Raw genomic sequence first — 19,129 nt, 5'->3', positions numbered from 1 at the left:
CATAAAGCTGAAGAGTTTGTTTGTTTGTTTGAACGCGCTAATATCAAAAATTACTGGTTTGAAAAATTCTTTCGGTGTTGGATAGCCCATTTATCGAGGGAGGTTATAGGATTTATATCATCACACTAAGACGTTGGTCTTAAATTCTGTTGAGAAGCGGGGCCACGCAGGTGAAACCGCGGAGCGCAGCTAGTTTTCAATATATGTATAATATATGATAGTATAAACCAAATAAATTCAATATGATTAAAATTAAAAAAAGAAAAATTTAAAAATTTTATATTTAAACATCTTCAAACACTTCCTGCCTTTGTTTAACAAAAGTAAAAGTTCAATAAATTTCGCAAGTCATTTAATTATTTATTAGTCTCGCTAGACTTATTTATTTATTTATTGACAAATTGCAAAAACAGGAGTGCTCTCAAACCGACATTTATTAAAAACATTTTTTTTTCGAAAAAATCCATAATAGAATGATCCCGAACAAAATTGTGCGAGTGTGAATATTTGATAGTGCAATGTGCTATGATGCTACCGAATGGATTACAATTATTTGCAGATATTCATATATACATTTTTTGTTTTTCTCCCATATAATACATTATTATACTTAGATACATTTATATACTACTAGCTTTCCGCCCGCGGTTTCGCCCGCACAGCCAAAATTGCATCATTTTCCCGGGATAAAAAGTAGCCTATGTCCTTTCTCGGGTATCAAAATATCTCCATACCAAATTTCATGAAAATTGGTTCAGTAGTTTAGGCGTGATTGAGTAACAGACAGACAGACAGAGTTACTTTCGCATTTATAATATTAGTATGGATGTATATTGTACTAGTACACTCCTTTTAACCCGGATAGCGATAAGCGAGTTAACCCACAGGCTCCATCTAGTATTTCCAGTCTTATTTATCTGCATTGAGAATCAAATACCGTTTTGAAATAAACATTTATGGCTAATATGTCCAACGTTTGTTAATACTGTGGAAAAATTAAAATAAGTCCATTCGGTAGATCATTGAATGATTTGTGAATGTGAATGAAAGATTGGAGCAGTTAAATACATCTGTCTCGCTCTATCAACATATCTATCTCTCTTTTATCTAACCGTAATGAAAAATTGTGTAGCGACAAAAAACTTATTTAAATAAAAGTATAACGTTAATAAAAAAATTCGCACAATAATTTTTGGTTAATAATTTACGTTATCGGCCTTACTAATAAAAAGTTAAACAATGGATAAATTTCTACCATTTTCTACCATAGCTGTGTCCTGCTCTTGCTCACATGAAACGTCAATCATAAAAACAAGACAGGTTATTGCAATAACTTATCCATTGCAAAGCGAATGGGTAACATTTTATCAGTTAATGTTCACATAAAAAAAACTGTGATTTGAAACACTATCTAACAAGAGATGAATATGGATAGGAAAATAGGAGAAGATATATAATGACAAAAGAGAGAGATTTATTCAACTGCGCCGTTCTTGGTGAAATGTTTATGTATTATTTCACAAAGACGTGTAAATTTATTTTAAATATTTTTACAAAAATATAATTTTTTTAGTTACAAGTCTTCATGAAATATTACATTTTACCAATGTACCTAACCACCAGGCAAAACTCGATAATTTGGGAGTGATATTATTGTACATATAAAAATGAATCGCAAAATGTGTTGGTAAGCGCATAACTCGAGAACGGCTGAACCGATTTCGATAATTCTTTTTTTATTAATTTCCTTGAAGTACGAGGATGGTTCTTATGTAGAGAAACGTAAACATGTACCACGGGCGAAGCCGGGGCGGACCGCTAGTTGTACATAAAAATTTTAAAATGAAGTTTTATATTTTCACAAAAATAACTAAAAATTTTGACAAAAAATGAAAAAAAATGTATCCAGATGAACATAAAATGTCAAATTATGTGGAATACGTTACGTAAAAACACAATTCAATATTAATCTTGTTTTTTTACATTAAATATTTTAACAAACAATATAGATATTTCTCTCTCTTAAAAGAGATTATTTAAAAATAAGGAAAAATTGTAAAAAAAAATTACAATAACACCACTCCACCACATCGAGTATACCCATCCCTTTCACTCACGTTTTCTTAAATATCTTCCCTCTCGCCCTCCCGAGCCCGCCTACCAACTTGTTATACGCAAGTCTGGACGCCAAAAACACCGCGCTATTTGTAATAAATAATATATAAAAACATTTATGTTGTTTTTTTTTTCATAGAAACCCATATTAATAAAAAAAAATATATTTATATCTATACTACATATAAATAAGACTAATGTATTATCTAAATATTTTATTATACAGTATAAAAACATCAAATATTGACGTGCAATAAACAACTAGGCTCACAAATGCGATCAAAAAACTCTGCCCACGAATGTATTAGGCAGAGTTTTTTAATGAGCAATAATTGAACACGAAATAAGATGTTATTTGCAATGAATGTTTTATACAACGCAGTATGTACATTTTTGACGACCTTTTAAAGGCTGTGGTGAGCCTAGTTGCTTATATTTCAGGGTTCCATACCGAAAGGGTAAAACGGAACCCTATTACTGAGACTTCGTTGTCTGTCTTGTTGTGTCAATAAATATTTTTATTATTTATTTATTTGTCTGTCTGTTTGTCTCCAGACTGTGTCTAATAAACCGTGATAGCTAGAAAGTTGAAATTTTCACAAATGATGTATTTCCGTTGCCGCTATAACAACAAATATATTATTATGGGCCGATTTTTCAAATAAAGTATTACACGATGATATAAAAATGTCACGTAAACTGTCAAATATGGACAATTAGACTACGTTTTTAAAATGGTAGTTTTATACATTATTCGACGAATAAGTTTTAACCAAGGATTGAAAAATCAGCCCTAAATATATTAAGGGGGGGGGGCATAGTACGGAACCCTTCGTGCGTGAGTCCGACTCGCACCTGGCCGGTTATTGTTACTAGCAAGTTACCTGTCAGCTCGCTCGTGCTGCTTACTGTCTCGGCCGAGTATGATACGCATATGAGTGTCGCGGTTGAAGTGTGTGTCGGCTACGAGCGGCTGTTGGCAAGGTAGTGATGCCGGTTGGGAGGGTACTGAAAGAAAAAATAAATATAATAGTTAAAAAAAACTAAAAAACACGCTTTTCGCAAATTGAAAAATGGAATAATTTTATCAAATTAGTGTATTGTCATCGGTCCTCAATAAATCTACAAAGTTTGAACGAAATCTGGCCGTTTAAAGTGGGTCAAAATCGCGCCCAAATAAGTCGGTTACAAACAAACATACAGGTGAAGCTAATATAAAGCGTGTAAAAAAAACCACAGATAAACCTTATCCATACTAATATTATAAATGCGACAGTAACTGTCTGTCTGTCTGATACTCAATCACGCCTAAACTACTGAACCAATTTTCATGAAATTTGGCATGGAGATATTTTGATACCCGAGATAGGACACTTTTTTAATATGACGCAATCTCGGAAATCCCACGGGAACGGGAACTATGCGGGTTTTTCTTTGATTGCGCGGGCGAAGCCGTGGGCGGAAACCTAGTTCTCTATAAGTGTTGAATAAGATGGAACATTATCTGTGGTTTTTTTATATGTCAATGTAATAGATGTGACAAAAAGCTTTCTCTCTCACTCTTCTCGCTTAAGTAAAACTGTCATGCTGCGCATAAACGTGTAATATAATAAAACTATATCAAGAATATTGCGTATCTTTATTTTAATCGAACTTCCTTCAATAAGACTCACTTGAGATGTTATGGCGAAAAATAAAAATTGTTTTTAATTTGATAAAACTTTATGAATTAAAAATTTTGTGGAATAAGTTCGTGCACGCTACGAGCGACTGCGAACACGGCAGCGGTTCGAATATAAATCGTCCCAAATTTTTTCGTTTCTAAAATCATCGCCATCTTTCAAAGCACCCGTTACGTTACTTTTTTCGCATTATGCCCCAATTTGCCTCTTGCCCTAATGTCCCATTCTCCATATTCTAAAATCATCACCTACTTCCCCAGGACACAATTCCCTATTTGTTTATATTTGACGACGCGGTTGGCGCAGTGGTAAAGTAACTGCCTACTGAGCCGACGGTCCCGGGTCCGATCCCCGATCAGGGCAAAATATTTGTGTGATGAACTCAATTATTTGTTCATCACACAAATGAGCAATGAGGGTCTGGGTGTTATCTATATATGTATTTATTAAATATTATATTTATCGTCGCCTAGTACCCACAATACAAGCCTTAATTGAGCTTACTGTGGGACTAGGTCGATTTGTGTAATATTTATTTATTTATTTTGCCCCATTTGCCCCATGCCCCACATACCATCTCTCTCCGGCGGCGTACGCGGTGGTGACGCATAGAGAGGTGACGTAGCGCCGTGACGCTCCTCACGACGCGCGTCAACCGCGCAACCGCGTAACTCCACGTCACGCTCGTTCGCTAGGTAGCTCCTGCTGAATAGATGAAAGTTTGAAATATTTGTGAAACAGAAATAAATAAAAACTATAAATGTGGCGGATATAAAACAGATTCATAGAACAAAAACTATTAAAAACAAATACAACCAATTAAAAATAAGAATCATCGTTGGCTAGGTAGCTCCTGCTAAATGGACGAATATCATTAGAAAGATTTAGGGCCGATTTATCAATGCTTGGATAAAACTTATTCGTCAAATAAGGTATAAAACTACAATTTTAAAAACGTATTCTAATTGTCCGTATTTGACAGTTTACGTGACATTTTAATATTATTGTGTAATACTTTATTGGGCGGATGAGTTTTAACCATGGATTGAAAAATCGGCCCTTGGATCATTCAAATTTTAACATAAAGAAGTCGAACTGGTAAATAAATACCATGATACGATTCAACCGAATTGTGCTGTTGAAATTGGGATTCTTTCTTCCTTTATTTCCTTTTCCCTAACAATTACCGATTTTTATTTTATTTATTTACTAGCGGCCCGCCCCGGCTTCGCACGGGTGCAATGCTGATACTAAATACACTACAGAAAAACGTTGTTTATAAAAACATAGCGGCCCGCTCCGGCTTCGCACGCGGCCGGCCGGTACCGCCGCAAACGCTACGTCCCGCAATTTTTAAATCTGTAATATCTTCGAAAATATTCACTTAAATCATACGGTGTAAAGGGCCATATAGATCTATATTAAATGAACAATGTATTCAAGGTATTTAATTGGTTAAGGATTAATGCTGTATTGGTTAAAATCGCATCGAAAATTAGCCATTATTTGTCGTAAAAAGTAAATGACAAAAAAAAGTTATTGTGGGTTATCCATAAGAGATAGACATATACCACCGCGGACTTTTCTGTAGACCTTTTCAATGTGTATAATACTTAGTACATTATTTTGATAAAACTCGTAGGGTTCAGCCTAAGTGTGCAATGTAAGCGGAAAAAATGTAATTTTTTACGACATCACATTAGAAACCTCAAAAATAACAGAACTTCTCCACTATTTAATGGATGTTATTATACATATAAACCTTCCTCTTGAATCACTCTATCTATTAAAAAAAACCGCATCAAAATCCGTTGCGTAGTTTCAAAGATTTAAGCGTACAAAGGGACAGGGAAAGCGACTTTGTTTTATACTATGTAGTGATAAATACAAATAATTTGGAAAATCCAAAAGTGCACGCCTCATAATTTTTTTTTAATAAATATTAATTAATTATTATTTTTGTTTATTTAATAACAATTAAACCACATCGAATCAGACCCTGAAAAATGAAAGGGTTCTATTCCTGAGCATACTCAAGCGTAAGAGAAAAAAAAAGACTCGATTAGTAAAGTATTTCGGTCGCTATCGTGTTAACAAGAAAAAGGATCCGCACATACAGACACACGGACGTCCAAGACAGAACTTTTTTAAACTGTTTTTTAACTAGTTTAAATAACAAAAATGACATCAAAAATATCATGAACGTTAAAAATAGTGTTTTTTCTTAATATGTGTGTGTATGTATTATCTTACAAGTGCAATGTATGATACATAAAGACATTTTAAGTTTGAAAAATCAGATGTTTTGCGCGAAGTGACAGTAGTACCCACCTCAACGCTTCGCTTATGAGGCGTGCAAAAGGACGTGTACACCTCCGCGCCCGGAGTGGGGAGCGTGAGGTTTTTCGTTACGCAATTTCTGGATTCGGTCCCCGCGCTCAAGGCCCGCGATAGAAGCTATGCAATAGCTTAACAATAAAACAAACAAACAAACACAAATAAATACATCACCTCAACTTAGCGTCACTGTCCCTAGCTCGTATTTCAGGCGCCGGTTCGTCCCTAGTTCGTTCCCGTCGCGCCCACCCACATCTCGCCACTTGTTGGGCGAACGATAGTGACGTCACTGGTTTTATTAGCTGAAAAGAGGGTAATCGTTAATAATAACTGCGTTAAAAACAACCGACTTCAAACTTGCACTTGCAACATTTATAAATACAGACAAAAATGCTCATAAAATAAAAACTACTGGGCCTATCCGAATAAAATTTTTATGGGACCAATTCGACACCATCCCGCATCGAACAAAAAAAGAATCACGTAAATCGGTTCAGAAACCTCGGAGTAATCGGTGTACATACATAAAAAAAACATACCGGCCGAATTGATAACCTCCTCCTTTTTTTGAAGTCGGTTAAAAATATGTAATGACGATTCGAAAGTGCTTCTAAAAGAAGTCTAATTGAATATAATAAATGTTTGAGATTAAAAATAGGGTAGTTTTATTATTTTTACTTTATTAATGTACTTTTTTTTGGGAAAATATTAAAAAGATGTAGTATGTGATAAATAATGTTGTCTGGTGTAGTGTTGTGTTGTGTTGTGCTAAACTGTTGCGCTGTCCTGTACTGTGCAATGTTACGATGTAATATGTTATATTGTGATTTTCTGTATAGTTTTGTGTTATGATGTGTCGTGTTGTGTTGTGTGCTTAAAATATATAATAAAATACAGGACAATTTCAAGGAACTACCAGTAAATCTTTTCAAAAATAAACTGACGAACTGGTTAATGGTAAAACAATTTTATGACATTGAAGAATTTATGACTTTGAAGTAGTGTAAACTGAATTGTGTGTGATATAATCGTGTAAACCGTAGTGCGTTCGCGTAATTGTGAAAATTGAATTGTGTGTACATTTAAATAATTAGACTAATCAACTTTCTTATTTAATATTTGCACACCCAATCACTGGGTAGAATGTATTAGCCACATAATATTGTAATTAAAACATCTTTAATTTGTAACTACATTCTTGCAAATAAATTTTTGAATTTGCGTTATGTTGTGTTGCATTGTATTATCTTGTACTATACCTTATCAACATTGTCGTCTTGTTCGTGAGATCTGTTGGAGCCGCCGGTGAGATTTGACGAGGATTTAGTCGAGTTTGAACTGTGCACGCTGCGCCGCTTGTAATCCGGCGAGCCTGGAATACATAATATTTTTTTTTTTGTTTCATTTGACAACATTACACAAATCGACCCACAGTAAGCTCAATTAAGGCTTGTGTTATGGGTACTAGATGACGATAAATATAATCCATACTAAATATTATAAATGCGAAAGTAACTCTGTCTGTCTGTTACTCAATCACGCCTAAACTACTGCACCAATTTGCATGAAATTTGGTATAGAGATATTTTGATACCCGAGAAAGGACATAGGCTATCTTTTATTGCGAAATATGTACCATGGGCGAAGCCGGGGCGGACCTCTAGTATTTTATAAATACATATATATAGATAACACCCAGATCCAAGAACAAATAATCGAGTTCATCACACAAATATTTGCCCTGACCGAGGATCGAACTCGGGACCGTCGGCTCAGTAGGCAGTTACTTTACCACTGCGCAAACCGCGTCGTCATTTTTCAATTGTCTATGTATATAATAGAATGAATAATAGTGGAAAATATTGTGAGTTTCGTCTGTTGTTTGCAATAAATATTGACTGATGATAACATCAACATCATTGTTTTTACTGTGACGATTTTATTGTTGATGTTGTTTCTGCTGTTGTTGAATAATGTTGCTGCAGTTTTTGTTGTTAATCGTGTCGCTATTGTTATTAGAGATGATGACAGTTAATTTTAAGATGTTAATGTAGTTATTGCTGCTGTTGCTGTTATTGTTGTAGTGTTCATGATTATGATGTAGTTAAGAGACGATAATGTTGCTGTTGTTGCTGCTGTTGTTGTTGCTGTTGCTAACACTCACCGGTCCGTAACGGCGCCAGCAGGTCGTCTTGCTGCGGTGTGAGCGGTGCGGGCGCGGACGGGGCGCTCCAGCGCTCGAGCAAGCGGCATATGTTGCCGTGCCCGGCACGCCATGCAACTTTAGCGGGTGTACGACCTTTATAATTTACAATAATATAAATAAACATATATTTTATTGACCTAAAATCATACAGTAGATGAAAAAAATCATAATTGCATTAAAATTTGGACAGATCACAGCGAAGTTATGTCAAAATAGGCCTTTGGAATGGCAATAGCGGATATTCTAAAGTCAAATTTACATCTAGAGAGAGCAATGTGAAGTTTTGTCAAATTTAAAATTTGAATTTGGAATGACAGAAAAGAATAAGACATAATCAAATTTAAATTTGGAGAAGGCAATGTGAAGATAGTCTAATTAAAATGCCAATATCGAGTGTTTGATGATATAATACAAATTTGGACAGAGCAGTGTTAAATTGTCGAATTAGAATTTTGGAATGCCATCATCAAATGTTTGCTATACAAATTAATATTTAGAGCGAGCAAAGTGATGTAATATTTTGAATTCAAATTCATAATCCATATTTTACACATCACTAAAGGCTCACACCTGAACAACATGAGTTACGTGGATGTCTACCTTAACTAATTGGTCACTTAAATTCATAATTTATAGGTCAAGAAATATATGGAATATAATATATGGATTTTAGTAAGGCATTTAATAAAGTGCATCATTTGCTGCTACTTAGAAAATTGTCAAGAGTTGGCATTAATGGTCCAATGTTAAAGTGGGTTGTAACTTATTTAGGCGACAGAAATTTAAAAGTTACGGATAAAGGTTATGAATCGCATCCATTTGTAGCTTCTTCGGGCGTTCCTCAAGGTTCACACTTGGGGCCTACTTTTTTAACGAACACGCTTATTTACACTTAAAATGAATGATCTTCTAGTGGCATAAATACGTATTTATTGTTATAATTCTTGCAAGGGTTCAAAGACACAACTTACCACAATGATCAGCGCCGTGCTGTAGCAACCATAACACGCATTCTTCGTGACCTTCTTGCGCTGCTATACCTGTATAGAAAAATATGTTTATGTTTATTTTTTATTTATCATTCATATAAGGAATATTATGTGTTATATGACATTATACCTACAGGGTGTCCCACCGTCGACGTACTAAGCTCAAAGGACTCATAGTTTTGCATACGCTTACGTACAAAATATTCATAAAATTATATACGCATTTTGGAAGTGAAACTTCTTTGAGTAAAATTTCACTTCTGACATGTGCGTTCGGTGCAAACGTTCTTCTTAGGAACGCGTGGAGGTATCGAGCTGAAATTTGACAGTATACATACCCAATGGTGTGCGGTGCGAGCGCAGCGGTCACGACCGTCCACTGCGTACAAGTGTCTATATGCTCGCATGCACCAATCACGTGCCAGTCGCACGTGATTGGTGCATGCGAGCATATGTATACTATACATACCGAGCGGTGTAGTACTCTACGCCAGCGTAGCGTCGACGTCCGCTCCCCGCGAGAGCAGACACGCGACTGACAAGCTGAAATACTTACCCCTGCGTATACATTTACACCTGTCTTGCCTAATGCCTATTGGTCCTATCTTAATATATTTAAATCTCGTGTCACAATGTTCGTCCTCAATGGACTCCTAAACCACTTAACCGATTATAATAAAATTCGCACACCATGTGCAGTTCGATCCAACTTGAGAGATAGGATAGTTTAAACATGTAGGTACCACGGGCGAAGCCGGGACGGACCACTAGTAACAATAAACATACCCAAAGGTGTAGCGCCCTGCGTGCAAACCGCAGCGGGATCCGCACCGTGAGCTAGCAACGCTCGCAGTGCGGCGGACCGTCCGCGCCACGCGGCCGCGTGCAGTGCGGTGCGAGCGCAGCGGTCGCGCCCGTCCACCGCGGCACCGCCTGAGTGTGTATGTGGCTTTAGTTTTTTAGAAAGCGAAGTGTTTTTTGAAGTGAAAACTTCTTAAGCGGCGTTGAGCACTTTTTCTATGGGTATAAAATCTAAAACTCGCGCCAGGACACGTGACCTGATCGAGAAAGCGTAAGACGGATACCATTCCAAAATATCAAACATGCTCAACGTTTATAATCAAGTTTTCACTTCTGCCTGCACTCCCGGAGTCCAACCCGTCTTATTTATTTATTTATTTGGAGATTGGAGAATACACAGGTACAATTACAAAAATGATAGCATAGCATTATAGGAACATTAGGTATTTAAATCTAAATTGCACCCTCAACGTCTCACTGTGTACATATTAAATACATAATCAGATAATACAGCAAGCAGTTATCCTTACAACTGCTATTAGCGGGATAGCATTAAAAAGAGTGTACATTTGGCTTTACTTTTTGACGACATTGCGAAATATTAGAACGATCGACTGTCGCGCAACCTAAGACAGTGTTCATTTAGCTTTATTGATTGACGAGAATAAAAAAATGTACATGTGGCTTTATTTTTTTGAGAAAACGAAATGTAAAAATGGTCGCGATCGTCGACTGTCGTGACTTTATTGATTGACAAAAAATTGGAAAGCAAAAGAAATATAAATTTAATAAAATTCAAGTAAAATAAAGTTACACGGATGCGTACGTGTATACGTGCGTACACACAAACAATTAACGGGATAGAAGTATTCAAAATTTTTAACTTTTCACGTTCATTTTTCTCAACAAATTAAGTTAATTCGTGGTATTTATTAAAAAAAAACTCACCAACTTTAATGAGTAAATTAACCATCTCGGTATGACCCTGCCAAGCTGACACGTGCAATGGTGTTCGACCCTGGAAATCACAAAAAAAATATGATACATTTTAAATTTCTTATCTTACCTTCTTCATTCTTAGTTATTGAAGAAATTATTATGATCATTTTGCACACACTTGCACACCCAGATAGTGGGTAGAATGTATTAGCGCGAATGTATTAAAATTGTAATAACACCTCTTTTGTAACTACATTCTTGTAAATAAATGTAATTTGAATTTGAAATTTCTTATCATCCCTTTTTCATTCTAATTTAATTTTGACTAATGAATATATATAATTTATTTATTTATTTATTTATTAGACACACCAATAATGACTCAATTAATACAATTTACAGAAATACATTATTAATTATTTCATAAACTGAATTGGCCATAAAGCAGGCGTATACAACAATTATAAAAAAAATGTCTTAAAATTTTTCAGTTTTAAAAGTCTAAAAATACATAATCAAATTTATCATCCATTGACGAAAAAAATAAATATAAAACATAAAATTCATAATGTGCACCTTTTATGATGTGACAATGAAATAATGTACTTTTTATATAAAATAATGTTGCGGAGCTGATAATATAATTTGCACGCCATTTATGGCTAATGTGTTGATTCGACCTATAATGTTATTTGTTATCTTTTTACACACATTAAGCAAATAAAGAGATTTATTTATTTATTCTTTCTTCTCCTCGATTATTTATGAAACCTGTTTAGAATATATAGCGAACTAGCTTTCCACCCGCAGCTTCGCCCGCGCAAACAAAGAAAAACCCGCATAGTTCCCGTTCCCGTGGGATTTCCTGGATAAAACCTATCCTATTTCCCGGGGTAAAAAGTAGCCTATGTCCTTTCTCGGGTATCAAAATATCTCTATACCAAATTTCATGCAAATTGGTTCAGTAGTTAAGGCGTGATTGAGTAACAGACAGACAGACAGAGTTACTTTCGCATTTATAATATAAGTATGGATTCTTACTCACCTCAGTATCACAACAGTGCACACTAGCGCCAGCGGCTAATAACTGTCTCGCCATAGCTATCCTATTGTCTAACGCCAGTACATATAAAGTGCTGCGACGATCGGCGTCAACTGCATCGACGTCTGCACCGCGAGATAGTAGACACGCTACTGTCTCGAATTGGCCTTCTAGCGCGGCGAGTCTGGGGAAAAAGGAAAAAATATATCTATGACATATGTGGGTCTGTAATAAATATTGACCACCTCCTCGGTACAGTGGTTGACGCGTGAGCGTAGAACCGAGGGGTCCTGGGTTCGATTCCCGGTGGAAACGAAAAAAAAAATGTCTCGGTCTGGCAGGACACAGAAGGCTGATCACCTACTTGTCCCTAAAGAAAAATCGATCAGTGAAACAGATGTATGAATAATGCATCTGCCCCCTACCCCACTACGGGGACACGGGACTTCACACTATGTGGGTCTGTAGGGTATATTAAAAAAAATAAACATAAACATTAAAAACGATAAAACGGCTATTTCTACGCGATAAGAACGTCAAGGATTAGAACAATACATGGATATTTTCTGAATTAAAATATAAATAAACAAGCAAAACTCTGAATGTATAAAACATTATATAGATAAATCATGTCGGATATATATGAATGAGTAAATAAAAATAAAAATAACATCATTCATTTTGCGCACTCATAACGAATACGAACACGCACATTTACACATAAACATGCGTATATTCCTTTTTTTATGAATCTGTAACGAGATCCAAATATAGCTCTTATGCTACTAGCACCAAGGTCGCTTTTACCTTGACACAAAACACTACTTTACCTACAAATTCCTACGACTTACCTTAACGCAGTTTTTCCATCATGAGCTCTCTGATCCACCGGCGCATTCCATCTATCTATAAGCACTGTGACTAGATCCAAATGTCCCTCTTGTGCCACTAGCAATAAGGGCCCTTTTCCCTCAATACAAAACACTATTTTACCTACGAAACCATATCTTATACCTCTCGCAATAAGGTCGCTTTTCCCTAAACACAAGATACTACTTTACCTACAAAACTATGTCTTATGGCTATAGAAATAAGGGCCCTTTTCCCTTGACACGAACCACTACTTTACTTACAAAACTATCCTTATGCACTTACCTAAGCGCAAATGTAGCTCTTAAGTCTCTAGCAATAAGGTCGAAAATTTCTTTGACTTACCTTAACGCAGTTTTTCCATCATGAGCCCTCTGATCCACCGGCGCATTCCATCTATCTATAAGCACTGTGACTAGATCCAAATGTCCCTCTTGTGCCGCTAGCAATAAGGGCCCTTTTCCCTCGTTGTCCGCTTCGTCGACTTTTGCACCGGCTTCTAGTAATGCTTCGCATACTTCTATATGACCTGCAAATTAGAGTAGATGTTTAGATCATTATTATAATCTTCTTATATATAAAAATGAATCGCAAAATGTGTTGGTAAGCGCATATTCTCGAGAACGGCTGAACCGATTTCGATAATTCTTTTTTTATTATATTTCTTGAAGTACGAGGATGGTTCTTATGTAGAGAAAACGTAAATATTATGTACCACGGGCGAAGCCGGGGCGGACCGCTTGTTTATAATACAGAAAATAGTACAAAACATACTTGTTTTAATGATAATATTATAATACAGAAAGCGGTACAATACATAATTGTTATTGACATCTACGTGGTCTGGAGTTAATGTGGTAATTATATTTACGAATGAATCAAAAATATTGAATCACAAATTAATAGTACACACCGAATAAAAAGCAACAAACAATAAAATACACACAAATTGAACAATTCCAGGTAACAAAAAATATAATAAAAATAATATTTGGCTCGTGATTCGATTTCTTAAATAATAGAAAAAATATAATATGATAAAAACAAAAATTGTGAAATATTTGGCCGTAGTTTTAACATTTACCACCGTACTTCAAAATAATTCATAAATAATTGTACCTTCAAAAGCGGCATAATGCAATGGCGTCCAACCCGAGTTGTCTCTGTGATGTTCGTCCAAACCGCGGTCCAACAGCTGACGGACCACTTCTACGTTGCCTGTGAATAAAATTTAAGTATTCTACTTAAAATGTTTAACACTAGCTGTTCCCCGCGGTTTCACCCGCATTGCTCAGCTCCCGTTGGTCTTAGCGTGATGATATATAGCTTATAGCCTTCCTCGATAAATGGGCTATCTAGCACAGAAAGAATTTTTCAAATCGGACCAGTAGTTCCTGAGATTAGCGCGTTCAAACAAACAAACAAACAAACTCTTCAGTTTTATAATATTAGTATAGATTAACAAACTCACCCTGCGCAGCCGCCGTACTCAGCACAGTTCTACCCTCCGCGTCCATAGTATCAACACACGCGCCCCAGAACAGTAACAATCGCACAGTAGCCGCATGTCCGGCGGAAGCGGCCGCCCATAGAGCTGTGCGACCCGCTGAGTCTGTCGCTTCTATATCCGCTTCCGCTTCGAGGAGGACTTCGCAGATCTCGCTAAAAAGGTTGGAAAGAGTAGAAGAATCGATAGGTGCGTTGGTTTTTTATGTGTGAATTTGTTTGTTAGTTTTGTAGGAGTGGTAAAGTTGCGGACCAATGATTGAACCTTGGAGTACCCATGTTAATTTAGACATTTGGGGTCCTTTCTTTTGTGAATTACGTTGTGTAACTTAAAGAAAGTATGTGATATAAGGTCAAGTTTATTACATGTGAGGCAATAATGTAATACATATATTCATTTATCGAATAGAATATATTTAAGTTGTTTGGCTATAACAGTTTTTTGGACGTATGCTAAGCATTCGATCGTCATCATTTTCAGCAAAGTATTGTGCATTAAACCACACAGTTTTCTGTAAGACCAATATTCGGCAGAGACGAAGCTATACTCGGCTCGGCGAATGATGATTCCTATGACACTGACAGTTATTCTCAAGAGACAAACTTGTAATGGCGTCACCATTAAATTAGAAACGTATTGGAGGCGTCTAAAAATGGCATTTATTATTTTTTACGTAGCTTTATGCCATTACAATGATATTCCGTTGGAATTATAACAATTCTTAACATTTACGAGAAATGATATCAATATGACTTTACGTTTACGTCCTGCAAAATTTACATCGTTGGTATTTATCGACTAGTGCGGAAAGTATCGATAAACAAATGTCGATAATAGTGAGACTATACCTGAAAAAATGTTGTGTGGTTTTATGAAACCACGGTAAAAGTGAAACTGTTCGAACGGTTCCGAACACTGCTTTGTGTAGCGCATGTCGCGTGACGGTCGGCTGCCGAGTAGGTATACCTACTCGGCAGCCGCGATACACGCGACATGCGCTACACAGACCAAAAAGTTTGAGACGATGTAATAAAAGTTTCACTTTAAAAATATCCATTACCTATAATAACAAAAGTTTTTCAGACAAATAAAAGGGAGACATCCATTTTCATGATAAAATATGTTTAATGGGTTAAAAATTACGAAAAAATGATAAGGTGCATATTTATTTTTTGGAAAACTCGTTTTACTTACCTATTAAATATGCTAAAAAACTTAAATTAATACAACAGCAGCATAGCATATACCATTATACGAGCAATCACTAGGACGAACTGTCATAGGGATCAAGGTTCGTCGTGCCGAGTATAATTATGTATTAATTTTTTTTTTATTTTACTAAATATACATACGTGTGCCCCTCAAAAGCGGCCACGAGCAGTGGAGCAGCACTATCCCTGTCCCGCTGCCCCACGTCCGCGCCGCGCTCCAGCAGCAGGGCTGCGCACTGCGCGCCCGCGCCGCACAGGGCTGCCACCGCTAGGGATGTCCTGCCTGTGTAGTGATGGGAATTTGTCGATGTTATTTTGTAAAATAGCTTTGGCAATAACAAATGGGAAAACGGGGATGTTAATGTATTTTATAAAATAGCTTAGTAACAGATGTAGGTTTTGACTAAATATTTAAATATCATGAGGTCAAAATGTCCTGCCTGTTGTAGTCATGGAAATTAAACGATGTAAGTGCATTTTGTGCTATAGCTATGTTATTTGATAGCATAATTCGACTTTGAAACGGTGTAAAAAAATTGTGAAAAAAAGTCAACAAAAAATGTAACTTTTTCGTGATGTTATAAAGAACGTATGCATGTTTTTAATCCCTGCTAACCCTGGTAGGGTTAGCAGGGATTAAAAACATTTGACTTTCTTACCCTTTCCCCCCACTCACCATCCTCATCAGCCCTATTCGGATCGGCCCCAGCATCAAGCAACATGCGCACAATATCCGCATGTCCCATATACGCGGCCGCCATGAGTGCGGTCCGTCCGCACGCGTCCGCACGGTCAGGTGCGGCGCCGCCCGCTAGTAATCGTGCGGCTACCGCCTCGTGGCCGGACCATGCTGCCGCACTATTATACATAAATATATAAAAATTGGTTGTAAAATCGGTTTACTGACGATAGTTGAACGTGACAACGTCCGATTGTGCTTCTTTGTCACTCGTTCCGCGCTCTCGCTTGCACTTCAAGCCTTCCATGGAACGCCTCAGAGCGAGGTAACGCCGTCAGTCATGTTTTTTCGTGCATGCAGCCGGCTATATCGAATAATAAGACGTTGTCACGTCAATAATATAGTAAAATTAAATTAATAATTATAGAGACTGTTGATAAAGTGAAAACATAAATTTTATAACCTAAAATACTAAACAGTTAAAACTCATAAAATAACTAGTGATTTGCGAACGATTTGACAAACGTCATGACTATGAAATTTAAAAAAAATACAATTATTACACATAAAATTTTACAATAATTGTTTGATCTTGAGGCTTACCGTAAAGCGGTACGATTATCTGCGTCCACGCAGTCGACGTCACATCCATGTTCCAACAGCACATCAACCACCTGCGTGGAAATAAATCAGTGTTATTAAATGAAATTGTTGTTTTTTTTTTAATCAAATATCCACAAAATACACAGTAAAGTTAAAATTCCTATAATAGACACATTATGCATTAAATTTTAAACTTTTAGACATTTAGCAAGCCTTAAAGTTTAAATTAAATTAAAAATTAATTATAACGAGAAAACTTAGACTAGTCAACGAGCTGGTCGCTACTCCGCCCTCTCCGGTTGCTATAGCAACGCGTACCTCGCTATAATATGATGACTAAGTGCGGAGTGTAGCGACACCTCGCTCTGAATCGCGCAAGCTAAATGTTTTCGCTACAAAGCATAATATATACAACTTTCCGACATCATCCATCGGGGCCTCACCAGCCAGTCGAGTAGACTGGTCGAGGATCCTCCCTTTTTCGATGGAGGAATTCCACCTTCCTTCCTCCACACGGAGCGCAGCTCCGCACCCATCTCCATAGTAACTGCTGTTTACACGGTTTCCATAGCAACCCGTGCCTCGCTATGCCCTGCATACACAGCAGCCCGCAGCACACTCCACCCATCCATCCATCCATCCCGCCCCCATTTGTTTACACTGTAACCATGACAACGCGCACGCGCCTCACTATACCACGACGACTAAGTGCGGAGCGAACTCGGAGCAATTAACAAGCCTGGAGAAGTAACAATTAATTGAACGTGTCTTATATAGTGGCTCTCTTTTATTCAATACCCTAATTAATGCGATAGAAAGAGACAACATACTGTTATCGGCTTGGCATTCAAATCCACATGTAGCCACTTTTTGTTCTAAAAAGGTAGTGCTTGCCACTTTATCGAATACTAAAATATCGATAAATAAAAAAAATAAGTTATAAAATTGCTTGAATATAATTTAAGATTCTTTTAATTTTGAATTATGGATAGGTAATTCCAAATTTTAAGATTCGTTTAATTTGGAACTATTCATTTACGATGCGTATTGATTGCCTTGCATTGTTTGGTAGTGGTATTTATAAAGAAATATTATTAGGTATTTCGGTTTAGGTTGTTTTTTATGGTTTCGTAAAAAGGTACGTATTTTTTCCTGTTTTCATAGATTCATTCATAGAATTATACGGAACCCTTCGTGCGCGAATTTGACTTCCACCTGGTTGATCTTTTTACAAATCAATAATCATATCCTAGGTACTAATATTATAAAAGCAAAAATATATAAGTACTGAATGAGTTTTTATGGAACTTTACAATTATACATATTATAGATTAAACATCAGAATAACATATAGGCTACAATTTACCGCGGGAAAATAACTCATTCTCACAGGAAAAAATTGGTAAAAGTTTAAAATAAATTGCTTCAAATAAAACAAATAAAATTTAAAATTTTTTTTACAACATTTTATTTCGATACTTAATTAACAAATTTCAGTATTTATTATTTAAAATAGATGCCACCTTAAACTTGTGGCACAGCATCTCTACAAAGCACTTTACTTTTCTTCCCGTCTGATTCGAAATGATTTGAACAAGGCCGAGAATGTTTTGAAGGCTTCCAATTTTCCCTGTGCTATAGCTTTAACCCAAACATCTTTTAATTTTTCTCAAGCCAGAAACCTGCAAATAACAATAAAATCCATACTTAAATACCTTTTTTTTTCTCCTAACCTAAAGCAGTCATTATCAATGAAGTACTTCGTACCTACTCAAGTATCGATAATTGCACAACACTATGGAAGTTATATTTTGCATTTTTTCTAAAAACTAAGCTGATTATGATTTCATTTCAATGATTACGGTTAGATAAAACATAGATGATTATGAAAATAACGTAAATTAACTTATTTATAATACAATTAACAAAAAAATTGATCAAAACACTAACCTGTGAAAAGACAAATTCCAATCTTCATCCGATTTCCCAGTACTACGGCTTTTACAGCCGTGAACAACACAAGCCATTTTATCTTTAGTCAATTTTCTTTTCATAAAATAACAAATTAAACTAAAACACTCGTTTTTCACTTCAAAAATAATAATTAAAATCACCATGCGTCCGTGACCAGACTGGTCACTGAAACAA

General features: G+C 36.2%; 1 protein-coding gene across 2 annotated transcripts in view; it reads right to left on the bottom strand.

Moving 5' to 3' along the window:
- Positions 1 to 19,129, bottom strand: part of LOC149475375 (uncharacterized) — a 93,896-nt gene that overhangs the window by 2,634 nt on the left and 72,133 nt on the right. Inside the window, exons 22-37 of one of the 2 annotated variants that reach the window (XM_089713305.1) lie at positions 16,982 to 17,052; positions 16,376 to 16,557; positions 15,841 to 15,982; positions 14,453 to 14,643; positions 14,101 to 14,199; positions 13,327 to 13,510; positions 12,115 to 12,295; positions 11,079 to 11,148; positions 10,116 to 10,262; positions 9,312 to 9,380; positions 8,299 to 8,433; positions 7,394 to 7,506; positions 6,309 to 6,436; positions 4,372 to 4,499; positions 3,000 to 3,123; positions 2,118 to 2,201 (exon numbers count right to left, since the gene is read on the bottom strand). In XM_089713305.1, the coding sequence (XP_089569431.1) occupies positions 2,118 to 2,201; positions 3,000 to 3,123; positions 4,372 to 4,499; positions 6,309 to 6,436; positions 7,394 to 7,506; positions 8,299 to 8,433; positions 9,312 to 9,380; positions 10,116 to 10,262; positions 11,079 to 11,148; positions 12,115 to 12,295; positions 13,327 to 13,510; positions 14,101 to 14,199; positions 14,453 to 14,643; positions 15,841 to 15,982; positions 16,376 to 16,557; positions 16,982 to 17,052 (2,048 nt within the window). Of the gene's footprint in view, positions 1 to 2,117; positions 2,202 to 2,999; positions 3,124 to 4,371; positions 4,503 to 6,308; positions 6,437 to 7,393; positions 7,507 to 8,298; positions 8,434 to 9,311; positions 9,381 to 10,115; positions 10,263 to 11,078; positions 11,149 to 12,114; positions 12,296 to 13,326; positions 13,511 to 14,100; positions 14,200 to 14,452; positions 14,644 to 15,840; positions 15,983 to 16,375; positions 16,558 to 16,981; positions 17,053 to 19,129 lie in introns of both variants that reach the window. The other variant, XM_089713307.1, reaches the window with a different exon arrangement.

This window comes from Colias philodice, chromosome 30, assembly GCF_061535455.1.
Source record: "Colias philodice isolate Cphi_HAF_F1 chromosome 30, ilColPhil1 Martin Lab GWU primary, whole genome shotgun sequence".
NCBI classification, from domain to species: domain Eukaryota; kingdom Metazoa; phylum Arthropoda; class Insecta; order Lepidoptera; family Pieridae; genus Colias; species Colias philodice.
This window is presented reverse-complemented; position numbering and strand designations above follow the sequence as displayed.